This window comes from Choloepus didactylus, chromosome 13, assembly GCF_015220235.1.
Source record: "Choloepus didactylus isolate mChoDid1 chromosome 13, mChoDid1.pri, whole genome shotgun sequence".
Classification (NCBI taxonomy): Eukaryota; Metazoa; Chordata; class Mammalia; order Pilosa; family Megalonychidae; genus Choloepus; species Choloepus didactylus.
The window spans coordinates 66,056,827-66,083,735 of record NC_051319.1 but is presented as its reverse complement, the minus strand read 5'-3'; the positions used below and the strand labels follow the sequence as shown (position 1 = coordinate 66,083,735).

Sequence of the window (26,909 nt, the reverse complement as noted above, 5' to 3'; positions counted from 1 at the left end):
CTCTCCTGGGCCCGGTAGAGCTCGAGATGAAAAGGGCCCAGAGCTGGTACAAAAGCAAATAAGCGCTCTGACTTTAAATAAAGCATCATAATTTATATGAAGCCTGGCTCTTCAATCCCAGTGAGATACATGGAGCAGCAGCAGCTTTTTGATGTGGTGCATAATTGTCGATTGGTTCCCACTGTCTCCTTACATCACAAGGACTGGGGATGGTATGAAATTACTTTAAAACACAGTCACAGAATCTCTAGTTGTATTACACCTATTTTGACAAGCAATTCAATATGTTTAAGCCTGAAACTCTGCTAATCACCCACGACCTAGATTGGTGACTGAGCCACAAGATGCTGTGGGATAGTGAGGTGTTGGGAGGATAACTACCTCCATATTCCCCTTTCCTTGCTCCCCACCCCCAAGGTATATGAAGATTTTCATTCTTATATTTTGTTTCCTTTACATCGTTCAGTTTCATTCATCTCGATATTTACTTTGCCTCTCCTCCCGCTCCTCTTTCTATTCCTGCCATGGGGGAAGAATTTGGCAAGAAATAGACTCCTGCCTGAAAGATGCCCTTTCACGTTCATAGCATTTTGCACCCTTCTGTCCCCATTTAGCTTTAGAGTCCTCTCTTTTTTGGAGTGAGGGGTGGGGGTGGAGTGTTGCGTGTTGTTTTTGCCCTAAGAATAGTTTTTGTCTGGTTTTGCGGTTCTCTTAACCTAATTTTCAAGTTGAAGAAATAACATTGTGGATATAGAAGTTGTTAGCTGAAAAGATCCTGTAATTAATATTAACTGCAGGAAATGACTGGGACAGGCGATTTGAAGGGCCTGCATTCTTTCAGTTGCTTATCTAAAGTGACATGTGAGTCGGAAAGTGTGAGTGAATAAAGGCTGCTTCCCCCTCACTCTGGGGACCCCTGGCCATGTACTGTGTGGCTGGGGTGCCTTGTCTTCCACTGTAGCACTCTAAGAAAGGAACAGTGTATTAGGTGGTAATAAAATGAGCCCCGTACCATTATTATGGCTCATAGTAAATAGGCCTAGTTCACTACATACGTTTGAAATACCTTTCCCCAGTTTTTCAGTGTTTTCATTTAAAAGAAGAAAAAATTATCTCCTAACAGCTAATAGTAAAAGCCTGTGAGGCTGACTTGGTGGAGGGGGGGTCAATTCTGTTGCAATTGGCATTGAACCTTTGTCTCCCCATGAAGAAAGGGGGGAGGAGAATGAGAAATCATCCTGCTTCTCTAATGAGGAAATTCTGCTCTGTAAAAGGGGATGGGAAACCTGCTGGTACTGGAAATCATCATTAAACCCATCAGATTTCTGATAAAAGAGTAGGAGAAGTTGGCACTAGAGATCAGAGTGGTGCTATTCCTTATCTACGTGCCACCAAGCCTCAAAGGAAGGCAGTTATTTACTGGAAAGTTTTATCGAAGGCAAGAATTGAAACTCCTTTATACAAATGTGTACACACATGCATGTACATTAAACATACAGTTTATGCCTTCTATATATACAGTTTATGCATTTAAATTGCTCCAAATGCCTGTCTCCCAAGACTTTGCATTTTTTTCTATCCGGTCTTCCCCTGTCGCTCATTGTCTCTCTCTTCTGCTTCTTCCCCCTCCTTTATCTTTTGTCTTTTGCTTGCTTATCACTATATCCTGGCTGTGTGTTGGCTGAAACTTGGTGGACCACTGCCTAAAAACCATCCCTTTAGGGGTTTGGGGATTGGCTTTTGAGGCAGCCCAGCTAAATGTCTGTGACTTGCTGCCCTTGCTGAAGCAAGCTCAGGGGGGCTTCCCCCCACCCATTCACACTCATACTCTGTCACCAGAGAGCTAGTCACCTTGTAAACCTGCCTTCCCACCTGTCCCCAAGTAGGGGCTCAGGCAGAAACTATAAGGGCTACACATTATGGTGTGAAGGGTATTTCTGTAATAGTCTCAAGCCATGACAGTGTTGCTTTTGTGTGTTACGTTAACATAAAAGCAAGTGTTTTTTTGTTACTGATCATTTTTTAAAATTACTTCCTGAAGACCCCTATGTAATTTTTTTCTTTTTTTCATTATGTTTTGTTCTCCCAAGTATCTGTAACCCATGCCATTTTATAACTAACTTATTAAACTTATGCATTGATTCTTTAAAAGAAGTAAAGAATCTCTCTCTGTGGTAACAACTCAGTTCTAATGATCTGTTTGTATTTGGTATATTTTTCAGTCATATCTTGGACTATCAAAGTTTTCATCAATGTTTAAACTTGTGTAAGTAGTAGTGGGTCTGTGAAAATTTTGTCAGCATCCACCACACATGCGGCTCAGGCTCCCAAGCGAATGTATGGAACAGCAAGCATTTCAGTGTTCCTCCTGGTGCCTTACAAAAGCCTTATTTCTGCTCCCTCTTCTTACCCAAAAGGCTTCTTAATGGCCCATTGTTATTTTCTAGAAGTGGGAAAGGATAATGTTACTAGGGAAGCAAGAAAAAGGAAAGCAGCAAGAGCTTCTTTTAGCTGACCAGTCAACTGGATATTGACCACCTGTCTTCATGGGAAAGAAATAGATGGTGGTGAATAAGCGAGAGTCTAGTTTTCCAAGAAGCTCAATGATTTTCCCAAATCAATACAGCTCATCAGGCTTCAGAACAAAGGCTGCGGGGGAGGTGACAGTGATGGAAGTGGCTCTGTGTTCTTTTGTGTATTAAACCATAGGCCCATAGGGAAACAAGATTTCTTTAGCCATGTTTTTTTAGGGCTTATTCAATGTATTTAGGGTAGAAAAGCCTTTCAGATTTTTTTTTTTTAAAGATCTCTATAGATTGTATCCTTATGATCAAATGTACTTTTGACAGAAGTGCAGCCAAGTAAGAACGCTATCTTTTTAAAATGTAGATTAAGAACAGCGTTTTGGCCTTGTTTTTGGCTTTTTGGTATTGGCTTAGCATATTTATTTGGATTAAGGTTTCATTTTTTTTCTTATTTCTGGACAGGGTTTAGAAACCAAAAGGAATGCCTCAGTGTTCAGATTAACCTCTGGCAAATAAAGAATCATAGCTTTCCTCCCGTAAACGAACCCTATTCATAATGTCCTGAAAATAACACCAAGCCCTAATAGGAATGCTGAACTGTCATCTGAGAGGTTATAATTAACGTAGATAGAGTGATGCCAACATATTCCAGCCGCTGACAGAGAAGATCTATCTAAACCAGCAATTTTTAGCCCTCCAGTCCTTTAATCTGGAAGCTCACTGTGCTTTCATAAAGTAGTACATTAACACCAGAGCAGTGTGTCTCTGGGGTTTATGTCTGGGGTGGCAGCACACTAGGGCATAAAGTGTCTCATTACACTTCCCTTTGTTAGTTCTGCCCTATCTCCCGAGCTCCATTGCCATACACTATTTGTTCAGATAAAGCCCAATGTTCAGGGTGACTAATCGCAGCACTGTGTTCCAGATGGTTTGATTACAGGATGTGGTTAAAGTGACTCTTCAAACATTCGACCCAGCAGTAGGGCTCTTTAAAAAAATACTGCATTTTCTGGTCATGTGATAACGCTTAGTTTTCTTGTCATAGTACTGCACATATACCAGGCCCAGGTGATAGAAAAGTCCCTCTGCTGTTTGGCTAACAAGTATTTTATGGGCAATTTTAGTTGTAAAGTAAACATTTTCCCCAATAATTATATATTCATCTTTGTCTTTTGGGAAAAAAAAAGGCCTATGTGAAGGTAAAAAAGCTCTAAAGCTAGAATGTGGAACAAGTGTACTATTCAAGACTCAGCATTTAAAAAGTGCCAGTATAGAATAAAAGCAACAACAAAAAAAAAATGTTGGGAGTAAGGGGTTCTTTACAAAGGAATGGTGATAAATGGTACCTTGTACAATAGTCACATTGTGTACAAATGGCGGGTAATATGATACCTGAAATATATGAACTTTATCCTGTACTCATGAAACCAGCTTATTGTGGCATTTTTATTGTCGCTAATGTTTCTCCTGAAAAGAAAAAAATATATATATATATATATATGGAAAGGAATGTGTAAACTTTAAAAAAAAAAAAGGATTATGGCATAAATGGGTTACATTTTGGTATTATTAGAGTGAGGTTTATGTTTCCTGCCTGAGTGCACACCAAGTCCATCCAGATGTGGTAGTTTGAATAAGGGTTCAAAAAAAAAAACCCTATGTCTAATTCCAAATTCAGCATTTGCAATGCGTGGCAAAGACTGCTGTCCCGGGGATGAGGCACTTTAAAGACTCTGAAACAGTCTTTAAACTGTTACACAAACAGAGTCATGCTGATCCACTGGGAAATCAGGCATTTGCCCAGTTCTTGAGGAAACAGCCTCACAAATACCAGAAATAATAATTCACAAGCCATATTTATAGCATCTTCAGAGCAAAATTCCTCCACAGAGAATTTCTATCATCTGTAAGCTACCAAGGGATTATGCTTATTGAAAACATATGGTGATAGTGAAAAGAAATCACTGACTAGGATTCAAATCTAGACTCTGTTCGGTCACCATCTAGTTAGTTCTACCAAGTGTTTACTGAGCACTCATTGTGAGCTATACATCATGCCCACAAGTACTGTGTAGGTACAGACACTGCTTCTGTTTTAAGGGGTGTGGTCTGGTTGGATGGAAGAGATATGCATCATATATATATATGAGTGGAGTAAAATGTTAAAGGAACCGTGCGTTAGGATCAGACAAATAGTCTCTAGTATGTTCAAACACAGTAAGAATTTATTTCTGGCTCACCTAATAGATGAGTTGGTTACTCCTAGTGGATGAGGGTTCTCCTCGCCATTCAGGGTCCCAGATAAAGGAGATTCTGCCATCTTCAACTCAAGGCCTCCAAGGTCGCTGAGGACACCCCCATCCCAGCCAGCCAGTAAGGGGAAGGGACTAGAGAGTTGTGCACATAGGAGGTTCTTATGGGCCTGGTCTGGAAGTTGCATCATCAGTTAGCTGATTTTCTTTCCGTAGAACCCAGTCACATGGCCACATCTGACTGGGAGGGAGGCTGAGAAAGGTGGTCTAGCTGTAGACTCAGGAGAGGAACATATGGGTTCTGGTAGCATCCATCAGTGAGAGGATTGCATATGGAGGGCGGTGGGAACCCGGGTAGGAGTGGCCGTTTGTTTTAGTGGTACGGATGGTATACATGTGATTGGAGAGAATTCAAAGAAGAGGTAACATTTGAATTTGACTCTATTTGGCCCTAATTCATTAGGAACCTTAACTTGCCTTAGGAGTTTAGACTATGGCAAATTTAAGATTTCTTTCAGGGGAATTAAAAGTGTGACATGAAGAATTGGTTGGAGAAACTGGTTTAGGATGGAGGGGAGAAAAACAAAAGAGGAGACTGAACTCTGGAGGTGAGGGGAATGTCCTTGCCCGGATAAAAGGCTATCTATCAGGAGGAAGATGCGGTGGACTGCCTCTGCAGTGTATCAGCAGGCACAGCCAGGACCAAGCTATTCACAGACAGACTTTAGTTCAACAGAAGGAAAACCTTTTTAACAAGATAGCTGGAAAAAAAACTGGGCAGTCCTGGGTGCTGGTGAAAATCCATATCGCGAATGCAGCAGGAGGGAGGAGGCACACACAGGTGTTGAGGGCCTTTGCTACATCAGTTGGATTCCTCATCTCATAGCTGTTGCATCCTCGGGGCTTTGGCTCATCACTGTCCTCTTGAGCCGAGACAGTGGTTAGAGCAGGCACTATGAACGTCACATCCAGGGTCTAGTCTCCTGTTATGGAATAAGGGGCCTACTCTATTAATATGGGTAATATGCAGAATTAAACTTCACTTCTTTATTGTAGACTCTTGGAGTACAGAGACTGGATAGAGGTCCAGCCAAAACAGTGTTGATTCCATAGACCCAAATGGGTACCTAGTGTGTACCCTGAAGGCCCACAGTAAATGCTTGATGTCCCCATCCTCCTGGGGACAATTAACTGCTAAGTATTGACAAGAGGAAATGATAATTAGAACACAATGACTGTGGAATACTTTAAAACCTCAGGCTATTTTGCCTTATAGAGGTCAGGGGCTCAGGTTATATAATAATAAAGAACATGTTCTTATTATGCATTCTGTTGGTAATTTTGTCTTGTGGGGCATCTTAGATTCTTTATCAGGCTTTGAGACAAAGTGTTAACAATACAAAGAAGAAAACCTCGAGTGGAGAGCATACTCTCAAATATCCATTGCTCCCTTCAGCTGTATTCTTATTAGTAATAATCCTTACATAGTTTTCAGATATAAAATATTACAGGACAGGCATTGTTGAAGAAGACAGTTGAAGAAGACCACACCCCGTCCATGGGTGGAGAGGGGAAGATAATAAACCTGCTATGTGCTTGAGAATATAAAGACAAAAGGGACTTGGATGGCATCCCCAGCAACTAGCTCATAGACTAGGTGGTTGAATAGCTGTGCATTAAAAGAAAATATGAACTATTTTGGAATAACTGTACATTTATTTACCATTTATTTAAGTGAGAAATACAATGTTATTCTCAGATTTATTCAATTCAAACGAGCATTTTTTTTTAAAGCACTAATTTTCATTTTGGGCATTTACTCTTCTAAAAAGTACAGCCTGTTTCATATGAACATGGTTACAAAAGTTCAAGATTTAGAAACTCCAGTGAAATGATAAACCATTTACATCTTTTAGAGATAAAACATCAACCACCTTTATTCTTGGCCCCTCACAATAGGATGTTGGCTAACCATGGATGTCCCAACAAAAGAAACAATACACTTTGTAATAGTTCATATGAAAAACATCCCTTAAGCCTTCATTCCAACAGAGGCAGATTTGGTTATGTAAACGTGTGTGTGTAAGTGTGTGTGTGTGTGTATTCACACATGAATTCTAGGCTGATATACTGTGGCATTCTGAAATCGCTTGCACATATAAAGAAAAATAGACACAGGCACACATATTTAGTAGGCAGTGCTTTATGGAGACTGTTCAAAGTCTACCCGGAAGTGGAGCATTTATTTTGGCCATTTTAAATAACTTCTATATAAGTAAAGGTGACTCAATTTGAAGTTGAAAATGGGCTTTTCGTTATAGGATTTCATTCTATAATGAACTTCCACGGAGTTCAAAAACAAGAACAACAATAATAAAACATTACTTAGGTAAGAGGTTGCTTGTGTAGCATCTAGAAATACTAGCAGGAAATGTGACCTAGTTTTACAGCGTGGAAGTTGCAACTAAAGTTTGGCCTTTTTGTTGGCTTCAAACTGGAGCACCCGATAAGCCATGATCAATTGTTTGTTTGGGAGGCTTCCTTGTACCTAGGCCCCACGTTTCTCTTTATCCTGTTCTGAGACAAAGAATTCAGTTCTAGGGTTTCTGCATGGGCTGGAGGGTTACGTGGAGCCTCAGCAGCCTGGGTCTTGGTGGGTCAGCGCTTCATGGTCAGGAAGACAGTAACCTTTCATGGCACCGACGGACATCGGGGCAAACAAACCAGTGCTGATTTACTAAGCCAGGAAGACAGTAACCTTTCATGGCACCGACGGACATCGGGGCAAACAAACCAGTGCTGATTTACTAAGCCGGGAAGCGCGGGCACCCGACTCTCGCTGCGCGGCGTTTCCTGCGTGAGAATCCCGGCTTTGCGTGTACGTCCTGCGGCCTCCTCCGCCAGGCCTACCTCGCCTTTCCGGCTGTGCGCGGTGGTTCCATTCTGTTACCTCCGCGGAGCTCATTTATCCCAGGCCGTTGCCTTCCAGGTCCGGGCGGCCCCCGTTAGCCCAGCCAATCAGACGCGAGCGTTCGCAGCAGGCGCTGGCCAATCCGCGGCCAGAGTGTGCTGGAAACGCGAAACCCTTAGGGGAAAAGCAATAACAAAAGCCTTTCACTGCAGACAAATGTTAAGTGTCTGTGCAGACTTTTCCTGTTTTTAATTTTATTACTGCAAGAATGGAAGGTTTGTTGTTTCTTTCATGTTTCCTTTCAAGCAATTTTAATTATACATTTGTGCTACATCAAGGACTCTGGAACGCAGTGATTCAGCCTATTGCCTCTAAAAATGCAGTAACCTTCTGGCAATAATCTGGCAGATCTATTCCTGCACTGTAAATATCGCTGACATGCTAAAGAATTTTAAGCAGCTGCAAAGGTCTTTGACACCACACACAGTGCCCCAGAGAGCAGATGATGAGAAAACCAACGTAGTCTTCCCCTTCTCCTCCTCTTCCACCCCCTCCCTTTTCCTGAAGGGATGTGCTCATAAAGAATCCTTTCCTCCAATTGTTCTGTCTTCTGCAAAATTTGACCAAGTGCCTAATTTCCATTGATTCCCATCTCAATAGGAATTTTTATACTTAATGGATTAAAAAAAATTCCTGCAGGGATTACAATAGAATCAACTGTGATTTGAGAAAATGCTTGTTTTGCTTCATCCTAGCTTTTTTTAAATTAATTAATGAATTTATTTATTTTTTTACTTTTTTGCTGTGCTACAGTGAGTAAATCCAGCTGTCACCTAAGTAATAGCAACATAGACCATACGGGAAACGATTTAAAAATCTCCTTTTGAGACTTTTGAAAGAAAGCCCTCCTTCCCCTGTACTTGAGTCCCGGCCATTCAGATATTTTACCTGCTGTTAAAACATTCCCAAGGAAATGAGCCCTACCTTGTGAGATTTCCCTCACCATTTTAAAAGAGCTCAATACAGGTTTTCTAAAAAATTCAAAATGGCAGTAGTAAAGCATGTAAGCAAACCAACTAGAAAGAGACATTGAGTAATGTCCCCTGGTGTTTCCAAGGAAGAATGGGGAGTACGTGCAGAAAAGAAAACAAAGGCTCTTAAATATTTCTTTATCCTAAGATTTCATGTATGTTTCAAAATCTAGCCCTCTTTAATACATGCTCTAAAGGAGTGATTTTTAAAATATGTGTATATGGCATTTGTACTCTAGAGAAATAAAGAGGATGTCATATTTTGTTTCTCTGTGACATTTGGTATATTAAGTGCACTTAAGTTTGATAATTCACAGATGCAATGCTAAATTAAATTGTCTGTCTGCAAAGCAGTACGGAAAAGCAGAACGGCTTGCAGGAAGCAAGTGTGTTGGTTTTGAGATTTTTTTTTTTTTCCTAATCCTCTGTGGCAAATGCTTACTAAAGTTGATTCTAAAGATAACCCCAAGAGCAAATCTGTTGTGCACATTTATTTTCTTAAGAGGGCTGTTTTAGGAGCCTTTAATATGAGCAAGACGAAACAGTGAAACAGATACCATTCCAAAGCTGATTCTTGTCTTACAGTCATGGAAGGGGGAAGATTTGGAAAGAAATCATAGACAATTATTACCTGGACTCTTTCTGAACCCCCACTCTCTCCTCTATACCTATTTTTATGCATCTGCATGCTTTTTTAATAAATAAAAATCACTGTTTTTTGTTTTTGTTTTTTTGTTTTTTGTTTTACTACTGGATTGGAAACAAAACCAATTCCTTTCAGTCACCTTCTGGTTTAAGCACTGGTAACTGGCGCTTAGTTTATGTTGGCTGCTTGCCAAACGAAAGCAATTATGTGTAATAATAGAAAAATTAAGAGGTGAGTGTTGCTGTTTTACAGCAGGACATGGCAAAAACCATTTCCTTCTGTCAGCAGCATCTTGATTACACTCTCACACACAGTCTTACCCTTTTGTAGTGAACATGCGCACACACACATATACACACACACACAATTTCCTGTGGGTTTTAACTTGAGGTCAGTGAAACCAGAAAGAGGAAGAATGCAAACCACAGCTTTTGAAAGCGAATGAGAATAGAACTTTGCTGGTAAAAATAAATAAATAAATAAACCGGAAACAGTGCTAACTGTATTCCTTCTTCATTCTCCTTGCCTGCAGGTGTCCTAGTGGTCAATGTCACGTGGAGGAACAAAACTTACGTGGGTACCCTACTGGACTGCACCAAGCACGACTGGGCTCCTCCCAGGTATGCACGTGGCCTTTTATTTCAGGCTAGGTTTTCTCTCTTCTTTCCTACTCCTTCCCCTCTCCCTCCCCCATCCTCTCTTTGCAAGGAAACTATAGAGAGTGATTAATAATACATAAAAGTCTGCCTGTAATTGAAACCAGGCAAAAGAGAAATGAGCAGTTAGGACTAAACACAGTAAAATGCAGATGCTGGATTTCTTTTCTCATCAGGAGAACCCTCCTCCCCCTCCCTTCTCCCTCCTTTGTTTTCTTTTCTCAAAATGGGAATTTGAACTCGATTTGAAACTAGCTACCCAAGCTGTTTTCCTTTAGTTTTCCATGAAAGGCTGTAAGCTGTCGGAAATCTGTTCTTTTGCAGGTGTCACAACGGACACTAAATAAATAGTGTCCTTCCTTTGACTGGGCCCAGTCACCATGTTGACTGCTCTTTGCTGCGTGGTGCACCTTGTGATTTCACCTGGCTTTTTGGGGGACACCTTTTCACCCCTGTTCCTTGCTTCCCTAGGTTTTGTGAGTCACCGACAAGCGACCTGGAGATGAGAGGAGGCCGAGGCAGAGGGAAGAGGGCGAGGTCTGCCGCAGCTGCCCCAGGCTCGGAGGCCAGCTTCACAGAGTCCCGAGGGCTGCAGAACAAGAACAGAGGGGGGGCCAATGGGAAGGGGAGGCGGGGCAGCCTCAACGCCAGTGGACGAAGGACACCCCCAAATTGTGCTGCCGAGGACATCAAGGCCAGCCCCTCCTCCACCAACAAAAGGAAAAACAAGCCTCCGATGGAGCTGGACCTCAACTCCAGCTCTGAGGACAATAAGCCTGGGAAGCGTGTCCGCACAAATTCCAGAAGCACTCCCACCACCCCTCAAGGAAAACCAGAGACTACTTTTTTGGACCAAGGCTGCTCTTCTCCAGTGTTAATCGACTGTCCCCACCCAAACTGCAACAAGAAGTACAAGCACATTAATGGCCTGAGGTACCACCAGGCTCATGCACACTTAGACCCTGAAAACAAGCTGGAGTTCGAGCCCGACTGTGAGGACAAGATCTCAGACTGCGAGGAAGCATTAAGTAACGTGGCACTCGAATGCAGTGAGCCAAGCACAAGCGTATCGACTTACGAGCAGGTGAAGGCACCAGCATCCCCTGGCTCTGGGAACCCCCCTGGAACCCCCAAGGGAAAGAGAGAGCTGATGAGCAATGGCCCAGGTTCTGGCATCGGGCCTAAAGCCGGGAAGAGTTCTGGCAAAAAGAAGGGCCTTAACAGTGACCTGAACAACCTTCCGGTGATCTCCAACATGACTGCCACATTAGACAGTTGCTCAGCGGCAGATGGCAGTTTGGCTGCCGAGATGCCCAAACTGGAAGCCGAAGGATTAATTGACAAGAAAAATTTGGGAGATAAAGAAAAGGGCAAAAAAGGCAGCAATTGCAAAATGGACAAGAACCTGTCTAAACTTAAGACTGCCCGGCCCATTGCGCCTGCTCCAGCCCCCACTCCCCCACAGTTAATTGCCATACCGACCGCAGCCTTTACCACCACCACCACAGGGACGATACCCGGACTGCCCTCCCTCACAACGACTGTTGTTCAGGCTACACCAAAGAGCCCTCCGTTGAAACCCATTCAGCCAAAGCCCACAATTATGGGAGAGCCCATCACTGTAAACCCAGCTCTTGTGTCACTCAAAGACAAAAAGAAAAAGGAGAAGCGAAAGCTAAAGGACAAAGAAGGGAAAGAAACTGGAAGCCCGAAAATAGATGCTAAGCTGGGGAAACTAGAGGACTCCAAGGGGGCTGGGAAAGATTTATCTGGGCATTTTTTAAAGGACCATCTCAATAAGAATGAAGGGCTGGCTAATGGACTGTTGGAGTCTCAAGAGAGCCGAATGGCCAGTATCAAAGCTGAAGCTGATAAGGTTTACACTTTCACAGACAACGCTCCAAGCCCTTCCATAGGGAGTGCCTCGAGATTGGAATGCAGCGCTCTGGTGAACGGGCAGGCGCCAATTGCTCCACTGCACGTGTTGACACAAAACGGGGCAGAGAGTTCAGCGGCGAAGACAAACAGCCCTGCCTATTCAGACATATCGGATGCTGCTGACGACGGCGGTTCCGACAGCAGGTCGGAGGGCACGAGGTCAAAGGCCAGTTCTCCATCAGATCTTATTTCTAGTAAGGACGGTGTTGTAAAAGGGCATTCTTTGATGGCAGCACAATCATCTCAAATGAAAGAGTCCCATTCTCCCTATTACCATGGCTACGATCCTTATTATTCTCCAAGTTACATGCACCCTGGACAGATCAGTGCCCCTGCGGCTGGGAACGGCGGAGGCACGCAGGGAATGAAGATCAAGAAGGAGTCTGAGGAGGATGCAGAAAAGAAAGACAAGGCAGAGCAGTTAGATTCTAAGAAAGTAGACCATAATTCTGCATCCTTACAGCCTCAGCACCAGTCGGTAATCACACAGAGGCACCCTGCCCTGGCTCAGTCACTTTATTATGGTCAGTATGCGTACGGCCTCTATATGGACCAGAAGTCTCTGATGGCCACCAGCCCTGCCTACAGGCAACAGTATGAAAAGTACTACGAGGACCAGAGGCTGGCAGAGCAGAAAATCGCCCAAACTGGGAGAGCAGACTGTGAAAGGAAAAACGAGCTCCCCTTGAAGGAGCTGGGCAAGGAGGACAGTAAACAGAAAAACGTGCCATCAGCCACAATCTCAAAAGCTCCCTCTACTCCAGAGCCTAACAAAAATCATTCTAAACTAGGGCAGTCAGTGCCTAATAAAACTGAGGAGACAGGTAAATCACAGCTTCTCTCCAATCACCAGCAGCAGCTTCAGGCCGACAGCTTCAAAGCTAAGCAGATGGAAAACCACCAGCTTATTAAGGAGGCTGTAGAAATGAAATCTGTCATGGACTCTATGAAGCAGACAGGTGTAGACCCAACCTCGAGATTTAAACAAGTAAGAGTGTGGAGCGTGGCCCCATCAGAGAGAGAGAGCAGTCTGAGAATTGCACATGTCTGGGCTTGATCTGGTTAGACTTCCTAAAAAGGAAATAAACCAACGTCAGGTGTTTTCTCTTCTCTTGAAAAATATTTTAAGAGATTCTAGAAGTTATTGTTGAAGTTCTAAAATTTACATTACTCACCATTTTCTTGTCATGTTGTTTAGTGAAAAAAAAAAAGGGACATGTGTTTTGCAGACCTGTGTGCTATGCCACTAGCTAACTCTGTGCTGCTGACCAGATCCCTTAATTTATCATTTAGTCTAAAATGAGGGAGTTCATGTACGTGGCCGCTGCATTCCCTTCCAACTCTGAGCCTCTAAGTCTGATCTCTAAAATACATGTTCTTTTATGTTTCCAAATTTCTGTTGGCATCTTCTAGGAATATTAAGATTGGATCCCCAAATTCACATTTCACATTTCCTCTTCTTATTAAAACTTGGGGCTCCAATGTCTTTCACTTGGGGTCTGAGATGCCTAGATTTCTGTTTTGCACTATAAACAAAATGCCCCAGAGTGGAGCTCAGTGCTGAGCCTTTGTGAGGAGATCGAGGAGGTTGGAGTGGATGGGCCTCAGCAGCCACCCCAGGCTCATGTGGTCGGCCAGCCTGGGGTGGAATGCGGGCACACCTGGAAATCAGTCACCGTGCAACCACACACGTGCCGGTGCTTTGTGTCACGGTTCAGACATCCCAGTGCACTGTAGCCCCATGAGCGTTGATTGTGGTATTCCCAAGTACCCACATGCTTAGATAGTCTCCAGTGAATCAGAGCAATGAAATTCACTCCTCACACATATTTCTGCCATGTTGACTGAGACCCATCTCTGAGTGTTCGCTCAGGACCTGAATCTCCAGTGTTGAGTGGTCTGGGCATCTCAAAGGCCATTTAGGACCCTGAGTTCCCCCAATTCCACTGGCCTGAATCAGGCTGTTGCTTCACAGGGATGTAGTAGAACTACATAATTTTTATGGCTTAATGATGGCTCTGTTTTCTAACAGAAAAGCCATAATGTGTGCTATTAATTTGAAATCTTGTTTTGATTAAGATGTTAGCACATAATGAAAAGTGAGCCAATATATTAAGCCTCCGCTGCAGTAGGTGAAGAAAATGTATTAGGAAACCCAAAGTTTTTCTCTCCTTGATGTTAAAAGCTATAATAATTACTTAAATTTACTGTCATTAGCTTGGGTTTGAGTTTTTAAGACTTCTGTGTACCTAAGTAAGATATTAAAAAGGAAAATGAGGCTTGGATTGATATGTCTGAGGCTACTATTTAATGCTGGGAAATGAAGTAAGGACCCAGCTCTAAATTCTGGCCAACCTGAGTCTGAAGTCCAGCTCCACAGCTGCCCACCAGTGTGACCCTCCCCAATATTGCTTGAACTTTAAAAGCTTTGATTTCCTCTTCTCTGAAAGGGATCGATACTAAGGCCTACCTCCGACACTGTTACTTTGTGAGAAAAGGAAGTAAAGCTATCAGCACAGTGCCTAGCACGCACATAAATGTTAACTCACTGGTAGGAATAATAGTAATAGTGCCGTCATGATGATGGATGGGTTTTTCTTAAAACTTGAAACATTATAACAAGTGTGTTTTTCCATTAGGATCCAGATTCAAGGACATGGCATCATTACATATACCAACCCAAGTACTTGGACCAGCAAAAGTCAGAAGAACTTGATAGAGAGAAAAAATTAAAAGAGGACAGTCCAAGGAAAACTCCTAACAAAGAAAGTGGTGTGTCTGGCCTCCCTGTATCATTAACAAGCATCAAAGAAGAGCCCAAAGAGGCTAAGCGTCTTGATTCTCAATTGGTGGAAGAAAACAAGCTGAAAAATGACGATCGAAAGACTCCTGTCAACTGGAAGGACTCTCGGGGAGCCAGAGTGGCTGTCTCCTCACCCATGAGTCAGCATCAGTCGTACATACAGTACTTGCATGCTTATCCATACCCACAGATGTATGACCCCAGCCACCCTGCATATAGGGCTGTCTCGCCCGTCCTCATGCACAGCTACCCTGGTACGTGTTGTGGGTTCTAACTATATTGGAGGGAATAGGCTTTGTAAAAACATCAGCTATTAGAAACGCAGGCTAAACTGGAAACTTCAAGAGTGACACATTTGTTTTCCTTGTTTTTATGCTGCCAAGAGTCCCAAAGCTGAAACTGATAAAAGGTCTTTTTTTTTTTTTTTTTAAACCAACTATCGAGTCCTCGGCTAGGACTCATTTCCATAGTCTCTGATGGTCTGCCATAGCTGTAAGACTGACAGGTACTTTATTACCTATGAAACTATTCTAAGCACTTACTGTCATAATCATTATGTTTACTATTCCTTTCACTTTAGCAGACACATAAATGTATGAAATGGCTGTAAGCTCAATTCTGTTTATAACCTCCGTTCATCAGGATGAATTAACTGGGAAAGAAAATCAGAGAACCTAGGTGCAATTTAACAATGATATAGCCCATTCTTAATGTAACCCCTATTTTCAAATATGTGACTCTTACTCCAAATTCACATAATCCAAATGACTTTTTTTTTTAAAGATGTAGCCCATAACTTGATATGGCATTTGTTGTTTATCTGCAGGGGCCTATCTCTCTCCAGGATTTCATTATCCTGTTTATGGGAAGATGTCGGGGAGAGAAGAGGCAGAGAAAGTCAATACCAGCCCTAGCATCAACACAAAAACAGCCACTGAATCTAAAGCATTGGATTTGCTCCAACAGCATGCCAACCAGTACCGCAGCAAGTCTCCTGCTGTAAGCTCCTTTTTGTTGTGATTTAAAAGAGTTATCTTTGGGGGAGAAAAGGGGACAAGCTAGAGAACCGTCTTGAAATATAAATGGTTTTGGAGCCCAGCTGTGATTTCAGGATGCTGTTTTATCTTAATACATAAAGAATGGAGTGTTCTAAAGTAAGATGCTTTCACACATGAGGGGGAAAAGATTGTTAAAGCATGTGTGGTAGCAAGCTTTTCTATGGCAACATCAGTATAGCTCACATACCCAGGAGGGTGCTTATTAGGTGGAAATTTAAATTCATGGAAACCAGCATTTGGTACAATATATATTTGGAATTTATTCTGTTCATTTACTCTCTCTATATATAATCTGAAACTTATCATTTTAATCATTTTGAAATGGACAATTCAGTGTTACTTGTTACATTCACAGTGTTGTGCCATCATCACCACCATCATTACTGAAAAGAAATCTCATCTCACCAAATAGAAATTCTGTTCCCATTAAGCAATAACTTCCCATCCCCCTCCCTGGCACCTGGTAACCTGTAATCTATTTTCTGTCTCTTGTGAATTTGCCTATTCTAAATATTGCTTATAAGTGAAATTATATGATACTTGAACTTATGTATGTGGCTTATTTCACTCAGCTTAATGTTTTCATGATTCATCCATGGTTGTAGCGTGTATTAGTACTTCCTTCCTTTCTATAGTTGGATAATAGTCCATTGTGTGTACATACTGTATTTTGTTTAGTCATTCATCTGTTGGTGGACATGGGTGGTTTCCACTTTTTGGCTATTGTGAATTAATGCCGCTGTGAACATTGGTGAATAAGTACCTGTTTGAGTCCCTGTTTTCAATTCTTTTGGGTATATGCCTAGAAGTAGCATTGCCAGATCCTATGGTAATTCTATTTTTAACTTTTTTGAAAAATGGCCCAACTTTTCCACAGTGGCTAAGATGCAAAATATTTTTGATAAAACACTTAGAAATTAGAAGATAACAACAGCATCCTGTGACTAAGTAGTTCAGAGGTCACAGACTATTGACCTATTGAACAAACTGAGGTTTTTTTTTTTTTTTTTTTAAATCTTTTGACACAGCTTTTAAAAATCAGAGGCTTCACATGCAGATTCAAATGCCCTCTTTTTCTTAGGACAATGGAAAATGTTCAAAATCACATGGTAAGAATTGATGGGAGCAAGTAGCCCTATCTTGGCAGCCCATCATGCTCCCCACCAATGTGAGCATTTATGGAAAGAAAACCTACCCAGCCTGCATTGCTCATCTATTATGTTCACCTGACTTCTGTCAGAGAAATTTGAATGTTCAACTCCTTCTGCTCACCCTTGTCCCATGTTTAACATTCTTGGGTTGGGGCTCATTGTGAGTAATACCAAAGGTCCATGACATGCAATGTCTGGTAGTTTTATTCAGGTAACCATTTAACTCTTGCACAGTGTGAGGTTCATCCGTGAGAAGGAGTCGTTTGGCTAAGGAGTAATGGCTGCATCTGCTGTTTTTTGGCCTTGACTCATTATCACATCCCTTGTAACTTTGCTGATGTAATGCAAACGTTGTATCTTTGTGGAAGAGGGAAAGATGGCTCTGCTGCCCACCACCTCCTTCCACCCCTGGGGCAGCTGCTAGGCCTACAAGACTGTTAGGAAGAGAGAATAAAGAAAGGATGTGATGGTTCTGGATTAGAAAAGAGAAGAGTGGAATAAATTTAAATGCAGGATCTGGGATGTGAGTGAGTCCATCGGAGACTCTGTAGATAAAATGGAAATGGTGACCTGTGAGTCAGTTTTAGTGAGTGCTCCTGGGCAGAGATTTTTTTTTCCAGATAAAAAAAGAGAACTTGAATGAAAAAATGTTTAAGTTCTAATGAGTAGAAATGTATAGGAAACACTCAATCCTTAACCAAGTTGTGATTTGTGAGACTTGAAGCTTATGTTTCCAAACATTTAAAAGATCGCAAAATACCTCCTGAGGCATTTCTTGTGAATGGCATTAGTTTCTTATGCTTTATATAGTACCGAGATGTATATCTTCAATGGGGGGGAAAAAAGGAACACTGATAAATTTAAAACCACAAGACGGTTCTCCTCACAGAATTACATTTTTCATAATGTGAAAGTGTGATTAGAAAACTTGACCCTAAAGAAATCCCAAAAACTACTTTATCCATATGTAAAGATTGTTTCTGGGAAGCAATCTGGTAGATTCTGCAATTACTAGTGATGACCGGGAGAAGTCCCCTCATTTTCAGGCCTTTGAGGAAAGCACTGGGGCCACTCGATTCACTTTGGGAGGGGCAATCTTTAGTGTTGGCTTCAATTCCAACAGGAATTATTGTATGCCTTTTGAAATTATCTTCAGTTAATAAAGAATCTTACCTATTCATGATCCACTTTTTAATTATGAACACAACATTGACAATGGTGGTTTAGTACTCTTACTGGTTGTTTCTTAGATGATTAAGGAGGGGGATCTTTTCTCTTGCAGCCCGTGGAAAAGGCCACAGCTGAGCGGGAACGGGAAGCCGAGAGGGAAAGGGACCGCCACTCCCCCTTTGGCCAGCGGCACCTGCACACACATCACCACACCCACGTTGGCATGGGCTACCCACTAATCCCCGGTCAATACGACCCTTTTCAAGGTCAGCAGCTCTATTGTTACTCTGCCTTTGTTCCTTCCACTCAGGAGAACACTTGCTAAATCTGCCTCCTCTTCCCTCATCTTTGTGTTCTATTGAGACATGAAATGGCTACCACTTAATAATTGTCACAGGTCAGTGTTACCAGCAGTTTACTCTTCTCTCACAAGCTGAGCATGGTGGCTGGTATTCGTGGCACTGAACATAACAAACAGAAGATCAGAAATGTACTTCAGAGGAATTGCAGAAGAAAGGGAGGGACGGTGGGAGCCTGGTGAAATTACTAATTCTGATTTCTCCAGGCCACTTATGCTGCTTTTTCTATGAAAGTATTGGGGGTAACATGATCAGGTCTGTATGGTCATGATTTGGTTGTAACCAAATTTAAGGACTCTTCACAGCTCTTCAGTGCTGTGACTCCTCCACTAAATATGATGGTTGAGAAAGAGAAGCCTTTTTTAAAGCCATAAACTTTAGTTCCTGGTGTGTTAGTTGAGCATGAACCACTTGTCCCAGCTCTGTTTCCTGGTAGTGGTGGCACTATCGAGACCACTAGCGTCATGACTGCCACTTGTTAGAATCTTGCCAAGCTGCCTCTTCCCCTGTCTACTAGTGGTTAAAAGAGAGCATCTGTGAAGAAATTCTGAGAGAAATAATGGGTTATTTGTAACACAGGGCATCTATATGTAAATAATATGTGTAAGATAGTACATTTTAAGTTGCCTCTGGAAAGAGAAAATATATCCAAATAAAAGACCTGAAAGAACAGAGTAATCTTTCCTAGGTTTGCATTTATTTCCTCTCTTTTTTCCCCAGTACTGTTTTCTATTGAATTGAAAGGAATTTTCTAGTAGGCAACTTCATGCCGTTTGGAGCTATTACATTCTCGGGCTGCTACCTCTCTCTTCCAGGGTTAAACTTGAGTCTGTTTCTAAATTTGATTGGCTGATTCCATGTACCTTATGGGATGCATTATGTTCAATCACTGGGAAAAATGTTAAAGTGATAAAAGTTATTATGAAAGTATTGTCTCCTAAGCAAATAGCATGTCGCTTCTATAATTCACTATGACATCTGATTCCTATTGTTACCTGGTACCTATTATGTCTCCTGAGCTTCCTATTCAGGAATGCATGCAAACCATTTGCACCATGCAGAGCCCAAGAGATGGAATGCTATATTCTCTTTGAATGGCTATTAAGAAAACTGCAGTGTGTTCGATAAACGGATACATACTGGTTAGACCAAGCAGTTTATACGCCATCCTTGCTGCATGAAACATTCCAAGTGTGTGTTTAGGAAAGGGCATATTCTGCTGTTGGGTCCACAGCCCTTCACCACTGGGTCTGTACTCATATCTTTCTTAAATGTCACAGAAACCCTGCATTTTTTCCCCCATTAGGCTTGACCTCTGCTGCCCTCGTTGCCTCTCAGCAGGTGGCTGCCCAGGCATCTGCATCAGCAATGTTTCCTGCACAAAGAAGGTAAATATGCTCTATACTTTGCATTAGTTTTCTAGACAGAGAGACATCTTAATGGAGAAAGGGGTGAGTGGGAGAAGCAAAGGAGAGTCTTTTAAGATGAAAAATTTAGCTCCTCGGTCTTTTATTGTTGTAATGAAGATACTTATCCATATCGTTCACAACCCTCACTCCATAACTGTAATGTGGATTAGTAGTCAGCTGATGAGTTTTTGAAACAATTGAGATTTTCTTAGATTATCCTCACAGCTTTGGTAAAATAATTCACCATGACTTTCTTTGTTTTATTGCATTTTAAAATAAATTTGCAAATGGAGACGTTTACTTTGATAACGCTTAAGATAATGTTTGTTCTCTGATATTTTTATTAGCCTATAAATTGTTTTAAAAAGGAAAAGAATTTATTTTTCACAATGTATTTTATTACCTGTTTACTTTTCCCTTCTATGGAATTAAATGCCACATGTTGAATAGAATTAAAAACCTATCAATCTTACAGCTTTCGTGTATCTGGTGGTAATGTTCATAGAAACCTATGCTAAGCTTTTCTTTTTTTTTTGCAGAGAATAACAAGGTTGGAAACGTATGTTGTCATGTGACTGGATCACATGGGAAGCGCTTTATACAGACATCAGTTCCATGGTGTTAATTTGAAATGCCTTAATGGCAGGCAAAAACAAGTCATTTCATTTTTGTAAATTACAGATTTTATCACAGAGTAACAAATGTTGCTGTAATTAAACTTCTGTTTTATATATATATACGTATACATATATGTATATATACATATATATATATATTCTTTACTTTTTGTATCAGTAACCAGGCTCGCACACACAGGGTCTGCTGCCAAGTCGCAAACCACTCAGTAAAGGAAGTAAAAAATGTATTTGTCATGTTGAAAAGTGTTAGCTACAAAAGGCTGTTTATTTTCTTTTCCTTTTCCTTTTAAATTGTAAATAAATAATGTTATGTATCAGTGTGCCTGAACCTTGCATACCCTTCAGATATTTCCCATAAGCCCCTCAAAAAGGCTAACTGTGATGATGACACTTTGGTACAATTTAGATGTCTGTTTGGTGGCTCCTGTTAAAGATGCATCAGTGTAAAATGTTCCTGTAGTCACTGTTTCATTGTACTTGTGTATTGTGGAAAATATACCTTTGGAAGGCATGGGGTTGCCAGTACCACAAAAACTGTGTTGTACATAATGTAAAGAGTAAACTGGGGAAATAATGAGCATCTGTGAATAATGAGGTGTCATTTTTTGATGATCTTGAATGGCAAATAACCCAATAGCCTGCGTACCAGAGACATCTGTGATTGTTCTATTACTTGAATAGTCCTGCAGTCTTTTTTTTCCTTTCCTTTTCTTTTCTTTTTTTTTTTTTTTAATGTTTACAATTATCCAGTTTTAGAAGAGAGAGACTTTAATGCCATTGCCTGGTTACTTGTTTTATGCTGTAATCTAGTTTATTTTATGTAAAATGTATATTGAATGCTTTCCTTTTTTATACCTGCCTTAAATAATTTGGCAATCAGAATTAAAAAAGGTTTTTTTTTTTTTTTTTTGTAATTCTTGTCTGTCTCATGTTATTTCTAGCTGGGTGATAGTGATCCTAATTTTTAAAGCAGCTTTTCTTAATATTATGCATGTCCAATGTGGAAGATGTGTTTAACAGATATAAACTTTTCTCATATTATATACACGTTTAACCAAATAGTGTATTTATTTCAGTGGCTATTTACATATTTACAGAGTATTTACTATGTTTACATCCAAACATGGAACTTAGTGTCATTACAAATTGGTAGATACAGGTATCTGTGATATCCCAAAGAAGTAAATCTTGTGACATTTGAGCAGTAGATAAAACATGTAAAAAGTCAGTCAGCTAGCCATTTATTTGATTTGTCATTAAATTTGTTTACTAGAACATTTTACACCAAAGGTACAGAATTAACTGCTTCATCCATCCATCCATCCATTCATTCATTCCAACAAATACTTACTGGTCACCTACTTTATGTCTGGCCCTGTACTAGGTTCTAGTGTATAGCAATGAGCAAAGCAGACAAAAATCCCTGTTCCCATACAGTTTGTGTTTTCTAGTAGGGGGATGGAGTGAACATTTAATAAAATATAAAGATGAAATACAGAGTATGTTAGATGATTGATAAATGCTATGGAGGAAAATGAAGCAAGAGAAGGGGCATAGGGAATGTATGTGGGAATCTGTAAATGTAAATAGAATGGTCAGGGAAGGCCTTGCTAAAGGAGGTGAGGAAGGGGTCCATGCACCTTATCTGGGAGAAGAGTGTTCAGACAGATGGAGAAGCCAATGCATTGGGAGTATGTCTGCTGAGTTTATACTAGTTGATTTCAGTGATTCATTCCAGCTGTAAATTTTTATGATTTTACTGCAATTGCTAATGACAGTTCCACCACTTGGTTTACACTAAAAAGTTCTTTAGGTTGACAGATTTGTCTTATTGGCTAAATTTGGCTAATTCTCCCACTTAGGGGCCTTTGCTTCATAAGTGAATAGAATTTTGCAATCAAAAAGAAATGCTCCCTCTGACTACTTTTGAAAGACCACCTTCAATTGTTGAATTTGCTGCTCGTCCTACAGGTCTATTCCATAATCTTAATGGATTTCTATGGAAGGATATGTTTCTCCTAATTTTTAATTTCATTTTCTTTTAAACTTCACCCATGTTGTCTTTTACAAAAAGCACTGAGTTTGGTATTTATTCTTACACATATGAGTATTTCACATGCTTTACATCATTATTTTAAGCTATCAGAGTTATTCGGTTCTTACTTCACATCTTGATGTACCCTTGAAGACTTGATGTTATTTCACTGGAGATCTCTTATACCAGCTAAACATGTTTTCTCTGTTCACAATATGGTTGAAAGTATGTCTGTTGTTTAATGATTGCCTACATGCTACTCGGGTTCTTGCTTGAATTGACCAACTCCTTAGTTGTGGAAACATGGGAGAACAAGGCCGTCTTGTGCTTTCACCACTGAATCATCAGATTCCTGTTGTGGCTGGGTAATCACAAGAATTCCTGATGACTTCTCTGCTTTTAGTAATAGATCTTCTAAATCATGCTAAAGCCAGTCTTACCTTCCAGGTACAAAATGGCTGGATATATGCTTATTAGGCATGAGGCTTTTAATCATTTCTAGTTAGGCTGCTAAACAGATAGGGTTATATGTAGATGCGTTAGACCATACTGAACTCTGCTACTGTAATAAACAAGAATGTTGATAAATACAGAGAGATATATGACCAAATGCGCAATGCGATTTGAATGGTTTACCACTAGGTTTTTAATGGAACACTATCCGCGACTGGTTTATGTTAATCACTAAATGAAGTTTTTTTTCCTTCCCCTTACTGTTACAGTGTTGTCTTTGCTGATGACAACATGGATCACCAAAGGTCAGAGTTTGTTTATATTTCTTGTGCCATTTCTCTAGCTAAGTACGTAGTACCGAATGGTAAATTAAAGATTCCCAAAAGACAGGCATACTTGGCTCCCTTAAGTTACTATGATGAATCTGCCATTAATATGGTTCTAATTGTTTTACTTTTATAGACATAAAATCAGTCCCCTTAGTGACTAATAATAGGCTTTATTGATTTTACTAAACATTATTCATTCCAGGCCTGCACATATCAGCTTGTCCTGAACATATGCAAAAAGCCTGCAGTGCTGATACAGTGCAAATTAACTTCACGGATAAATGGGAGTGAAGAGTTATTTACAGCTGTGTAGTTCCACTGAACACAATTTTAAAAACAAGGTAATGGCCTCCATATAGAACCATTTATTCCTAGATTAGGATCTTAGATGGCTTTTTCATAGAAACTTGCCACTGATGTTCAGTCCAGGTCATTAACACTTCCGTGGTAAGAAGGCAGGACTTAATAGATTTAGTGTGGTTTCAGGCCAAGTGTCTGTGCGTAACCAGAATGAATAACTGATTGATACAGGATAAAACAGCAGTTTAAATGAGAATTGCTGGTCATTTCATTCCAACCCTGACTGAAAAAGAGACAAAACGGGCAAAACCCTTACTGCTTTTGTCACTAACCATGGTCATCCATACCCTGCTCTCTGCAGAAGCCTGAGTCATAAAAGTGGTTTACTTTAGGAGAGGAAAAGAAGAGTGAAGCCCCCAGTCAGACTATTAGCAGTGCCTCTGGCGAGGGTTTTTGTTTTGTTTTTCTTAACTAAATCATCCTCTAAGGCATGGGTTTTCAGCCTCAGCACATTGACTTTTGTTTGTTTATTTGTTTCACTCATATATTCTAATTTGTTAACAAAAAAGCAGTCTGGTGGGTACTATTACTTGAACTCTATAGATCAACAAATGTAAAAAGTGACAGAATAGGGTTTTTATTGATCCTGAAATCCACTCCTACTCACCATAATAAAGGGAAAAAAAAGAAATATTCTTCACTCACATGTTGTAGGATCTGTTTTTGAAAAACTGTTCCAACCTGAAACGTTTTTCCAAAGTTTTAACAGTGGCTGATGACCTGCAGTCATTTAAACACAAAACTGTGCCAACAATAGCCCTGCAGGTTATGATGTTTAGAGAATAGATGCAGATATAAATGTTGCATATTATCATCACCAGATTCAACTTTTCCTTCAAAGATTCCTTAGCATATTTCTCTGCTTCTTCCCTTACATCTTTTGGAACAATTTCATGTCTTCCTTTAGTTAATTCATGAACCCAGCTGCCTCTAGTTCAAAAGCTTTGTCCTTAACTTTATGACATACTATGTACATTATTTTTCAACCTCTTTAACAACATCACAGTAGGTCATTTCTTTGATCTGAAGCTTTTCTATTTCTGTTGTGCAGCCTGCCTTTCTTTACCAATGGCCTTGCCCCAGTAGCCATGCGAAATAGCTGATAGATCAATCATGTAGAGTTGTGCACTGTCCTTCATGCTATGAGACACTAACATGAAACTGCAGCCGAAAGGTCTAACCTGTTGAGTGTATACACAGGTACATACATGGACACTGTCTGCAAGATGTTTTAGTGGAATATTATAGCCAAAGTTAGATCTAAACTTGGAAGCTTCTTTTGCTATGTCTGCTAAAGAATGAGCATCTGCCAACAAACCTGCTACCACCATTCCAACATGCCAATCAACATTAAAAAGTCATTTGTTAGAACTGTCTTCATAAAGTTTAGAAAGGACTAATTTTTTAATTCAATTTTATTGAGATATATTCACATACTATACAATCATCCAAAGTGTATAATCAGTTGTTCACTATACCATCATATAATTGTTCACTATACCATCATATAATTGTGCATTCATCACCTCAATCTATTTTTTGAACATTTTCCTTGTACCAGAAAAAGTAAAAATAAGAGTAAAAAATAAAAGTAAAAAAGAAACCCAAATCACCCCCCCACCTTATTTTTCATTTAGTTTTTTGTCCCCATTTTTCTACTCATCCATCCATACACTGGATAAAGGGAGTGTGATCCACAAGGCTTTCAGAATCACATTGTCACCCCTTGTAAGCTACATTGCTATACAATCATCTTCAAGAGTCAAGTCTACTGGGTTGCAGTTTGATAGTTTCAGGTATTCTAGCTATTCCAATGCATTAAAACCTTAAAAGGGTTATCTATATAGTGCATAAGAATGCCCACCAGAGTGACCTCTCAACTCCATTTGGAATCTCAGCCACTGAAACTTTATTTTGTTTCATTTTGCATCCCCCTTTTGTTCAAGAAGATGTTCTCAATCCCACGATGTCAGGTCCAGATTCATCCCCATGAGTCATATCCTGCATTGCCAGGGAGATTTACACCCCGGGGAGTCAGACCCCACGTTGGGGGAGGGGGAAGGAAGCGAGTTCACCTGCCGAGTTGGCTTAGCTAAAGAGAGAGAGGGCCACATCTGAGCAACAAAAAGGCACTTGGGGAGACTCTTAGGCACAATTACAAGCAGATTTAGCCTCTCCTTTGCAGAAAGGACTAATTTTTCTACCCTGAAGACAATGCCGTCTTTATGTCTGGTTCCAATAGCTGTCACCATTTTCCACAACTTTCAATTCTTCCATCAGGAGAGAATGTAGAGGCTGCTCTGCCATACTTGGTGCCAATAAAGCTCATCATTTAAAACTACTGGGACATGTATGGCTTTAAGGCCTTGCTATTAACATTTTTGACTGAATAATTCCTTGTTGTGTGGGGACTGTCATGTGGATAGTAGGATGTTTAGTGACACCCCTGGCCTCTACCCACCAGATGCCAGTAAGCACCCCCACCCCCAGATTTCAAGTTGTGGCAACGAACTGGTTATGTGAAATTTAGATCTCCTGTCTAGTCCCTGTCCCACAGATGCATTGCTGAATTCTCTTGTTCTTTCTTTGTTGCTTTAAAAATAAGGAAGCCATCAACAGTTTCTTGTAACCCCATGAAAATATAATGGGGATGCTCTGATGAACACAAATAAAGCTGGACCAGACCTTCCAGTTTTCTAAAGAAAGTTGGATGATTTTAACATAATAATCAGCAGTTTTTATAGAGAGAACATGAATTCCATTTAAAAACCATGTCTGAGGGCTGAATTCAGCTTACAGAACACCAATGGGAACATATGCTTTATATATGTTGTTTTTAAAGTTTCACACTAGCCCTTTAAAATATGTATTATTTTCCCCTGGAATGAAAGCTTTCAAATGGAGAAACTGAAAAAAGCGGTAATTCTTAGCAAGTTGTAAGGGTTAAACTCAGATTTCTTCCCACAGAGAAGGTTTGATATATAGGAACAAACTTTGGGAGATTCTCAGATATCCAATACATTTCAGCAAAGATTTTTTTCCCACTTAAACACTGAAAATAAAATGAAAGGAAGCATGCCCAACTTGAAGATATGGAAGAAATAATGATCTCCAGGGCCATCAGGAGCCCAAGGTACAATGCCCGTGGGTGTGTGCAGGCCAGAGGCCAGCCTTACAGCCCCATG

General features: G+C 40.6%; 1 protein-coding gene and 1 pseudogene across 5 annotated transcripts in view; one reads left to right on the top strand and one right to left on the bottom strand.

The window, feature by feature from the left end:
- The window catches only part of ZNF608 (zinc finger protein 608), a 125,267-nt gene extending 104,021 nt beyond the window's left edge, over positions 1-21,246 (top strand). For 4 of the 5 annotated variants that reach the window (XM_037800824.1, XM_037800827.1, XM_037800822.1 and 1 more), the window contains 7 exons: positions 9,898-9,985; positions 10,493-12,947; positions 14,599-15,016; positions 15,589-15,761; positions 18,254-18,407; positions 19,807-19,888; positions 20,449-21,246. In XM_037800824.1, coding sequence (XP_037656752.1) covers positions 9,898-9,985; positions 10,493-12,947; positions 14,599-15,016; positions 15,589-15,761; positions 18,254-18,407; positions 19,807-19,888; positions 20,449-20,455 — 3,377 coding nt within the window. In that variant the 3' untranslated portion in view covers positions 20,456-21,246. Of the gene's footprint in view, positions 1-9,897; positions 9,986-10,492; positions 12,948-14,598; positions 15,017-15,588; positions 15,762-18,253; positions 18,408-19,806; positions 19,893-20,448 lie in introns of those variants that run through there. The other variant, XM_037800826.1, reaches the window with a different exon arrangement.
- Positions 21,247-24,450: 3,204 nt separating this feature from the next.
- Positions 24,451-25,112, bottom strand: LOC119507736 (annotated as a pseudogene).
- Between the last annotated feature and the right edge of the window lie 1,797 nt (positions 25,113-26,909).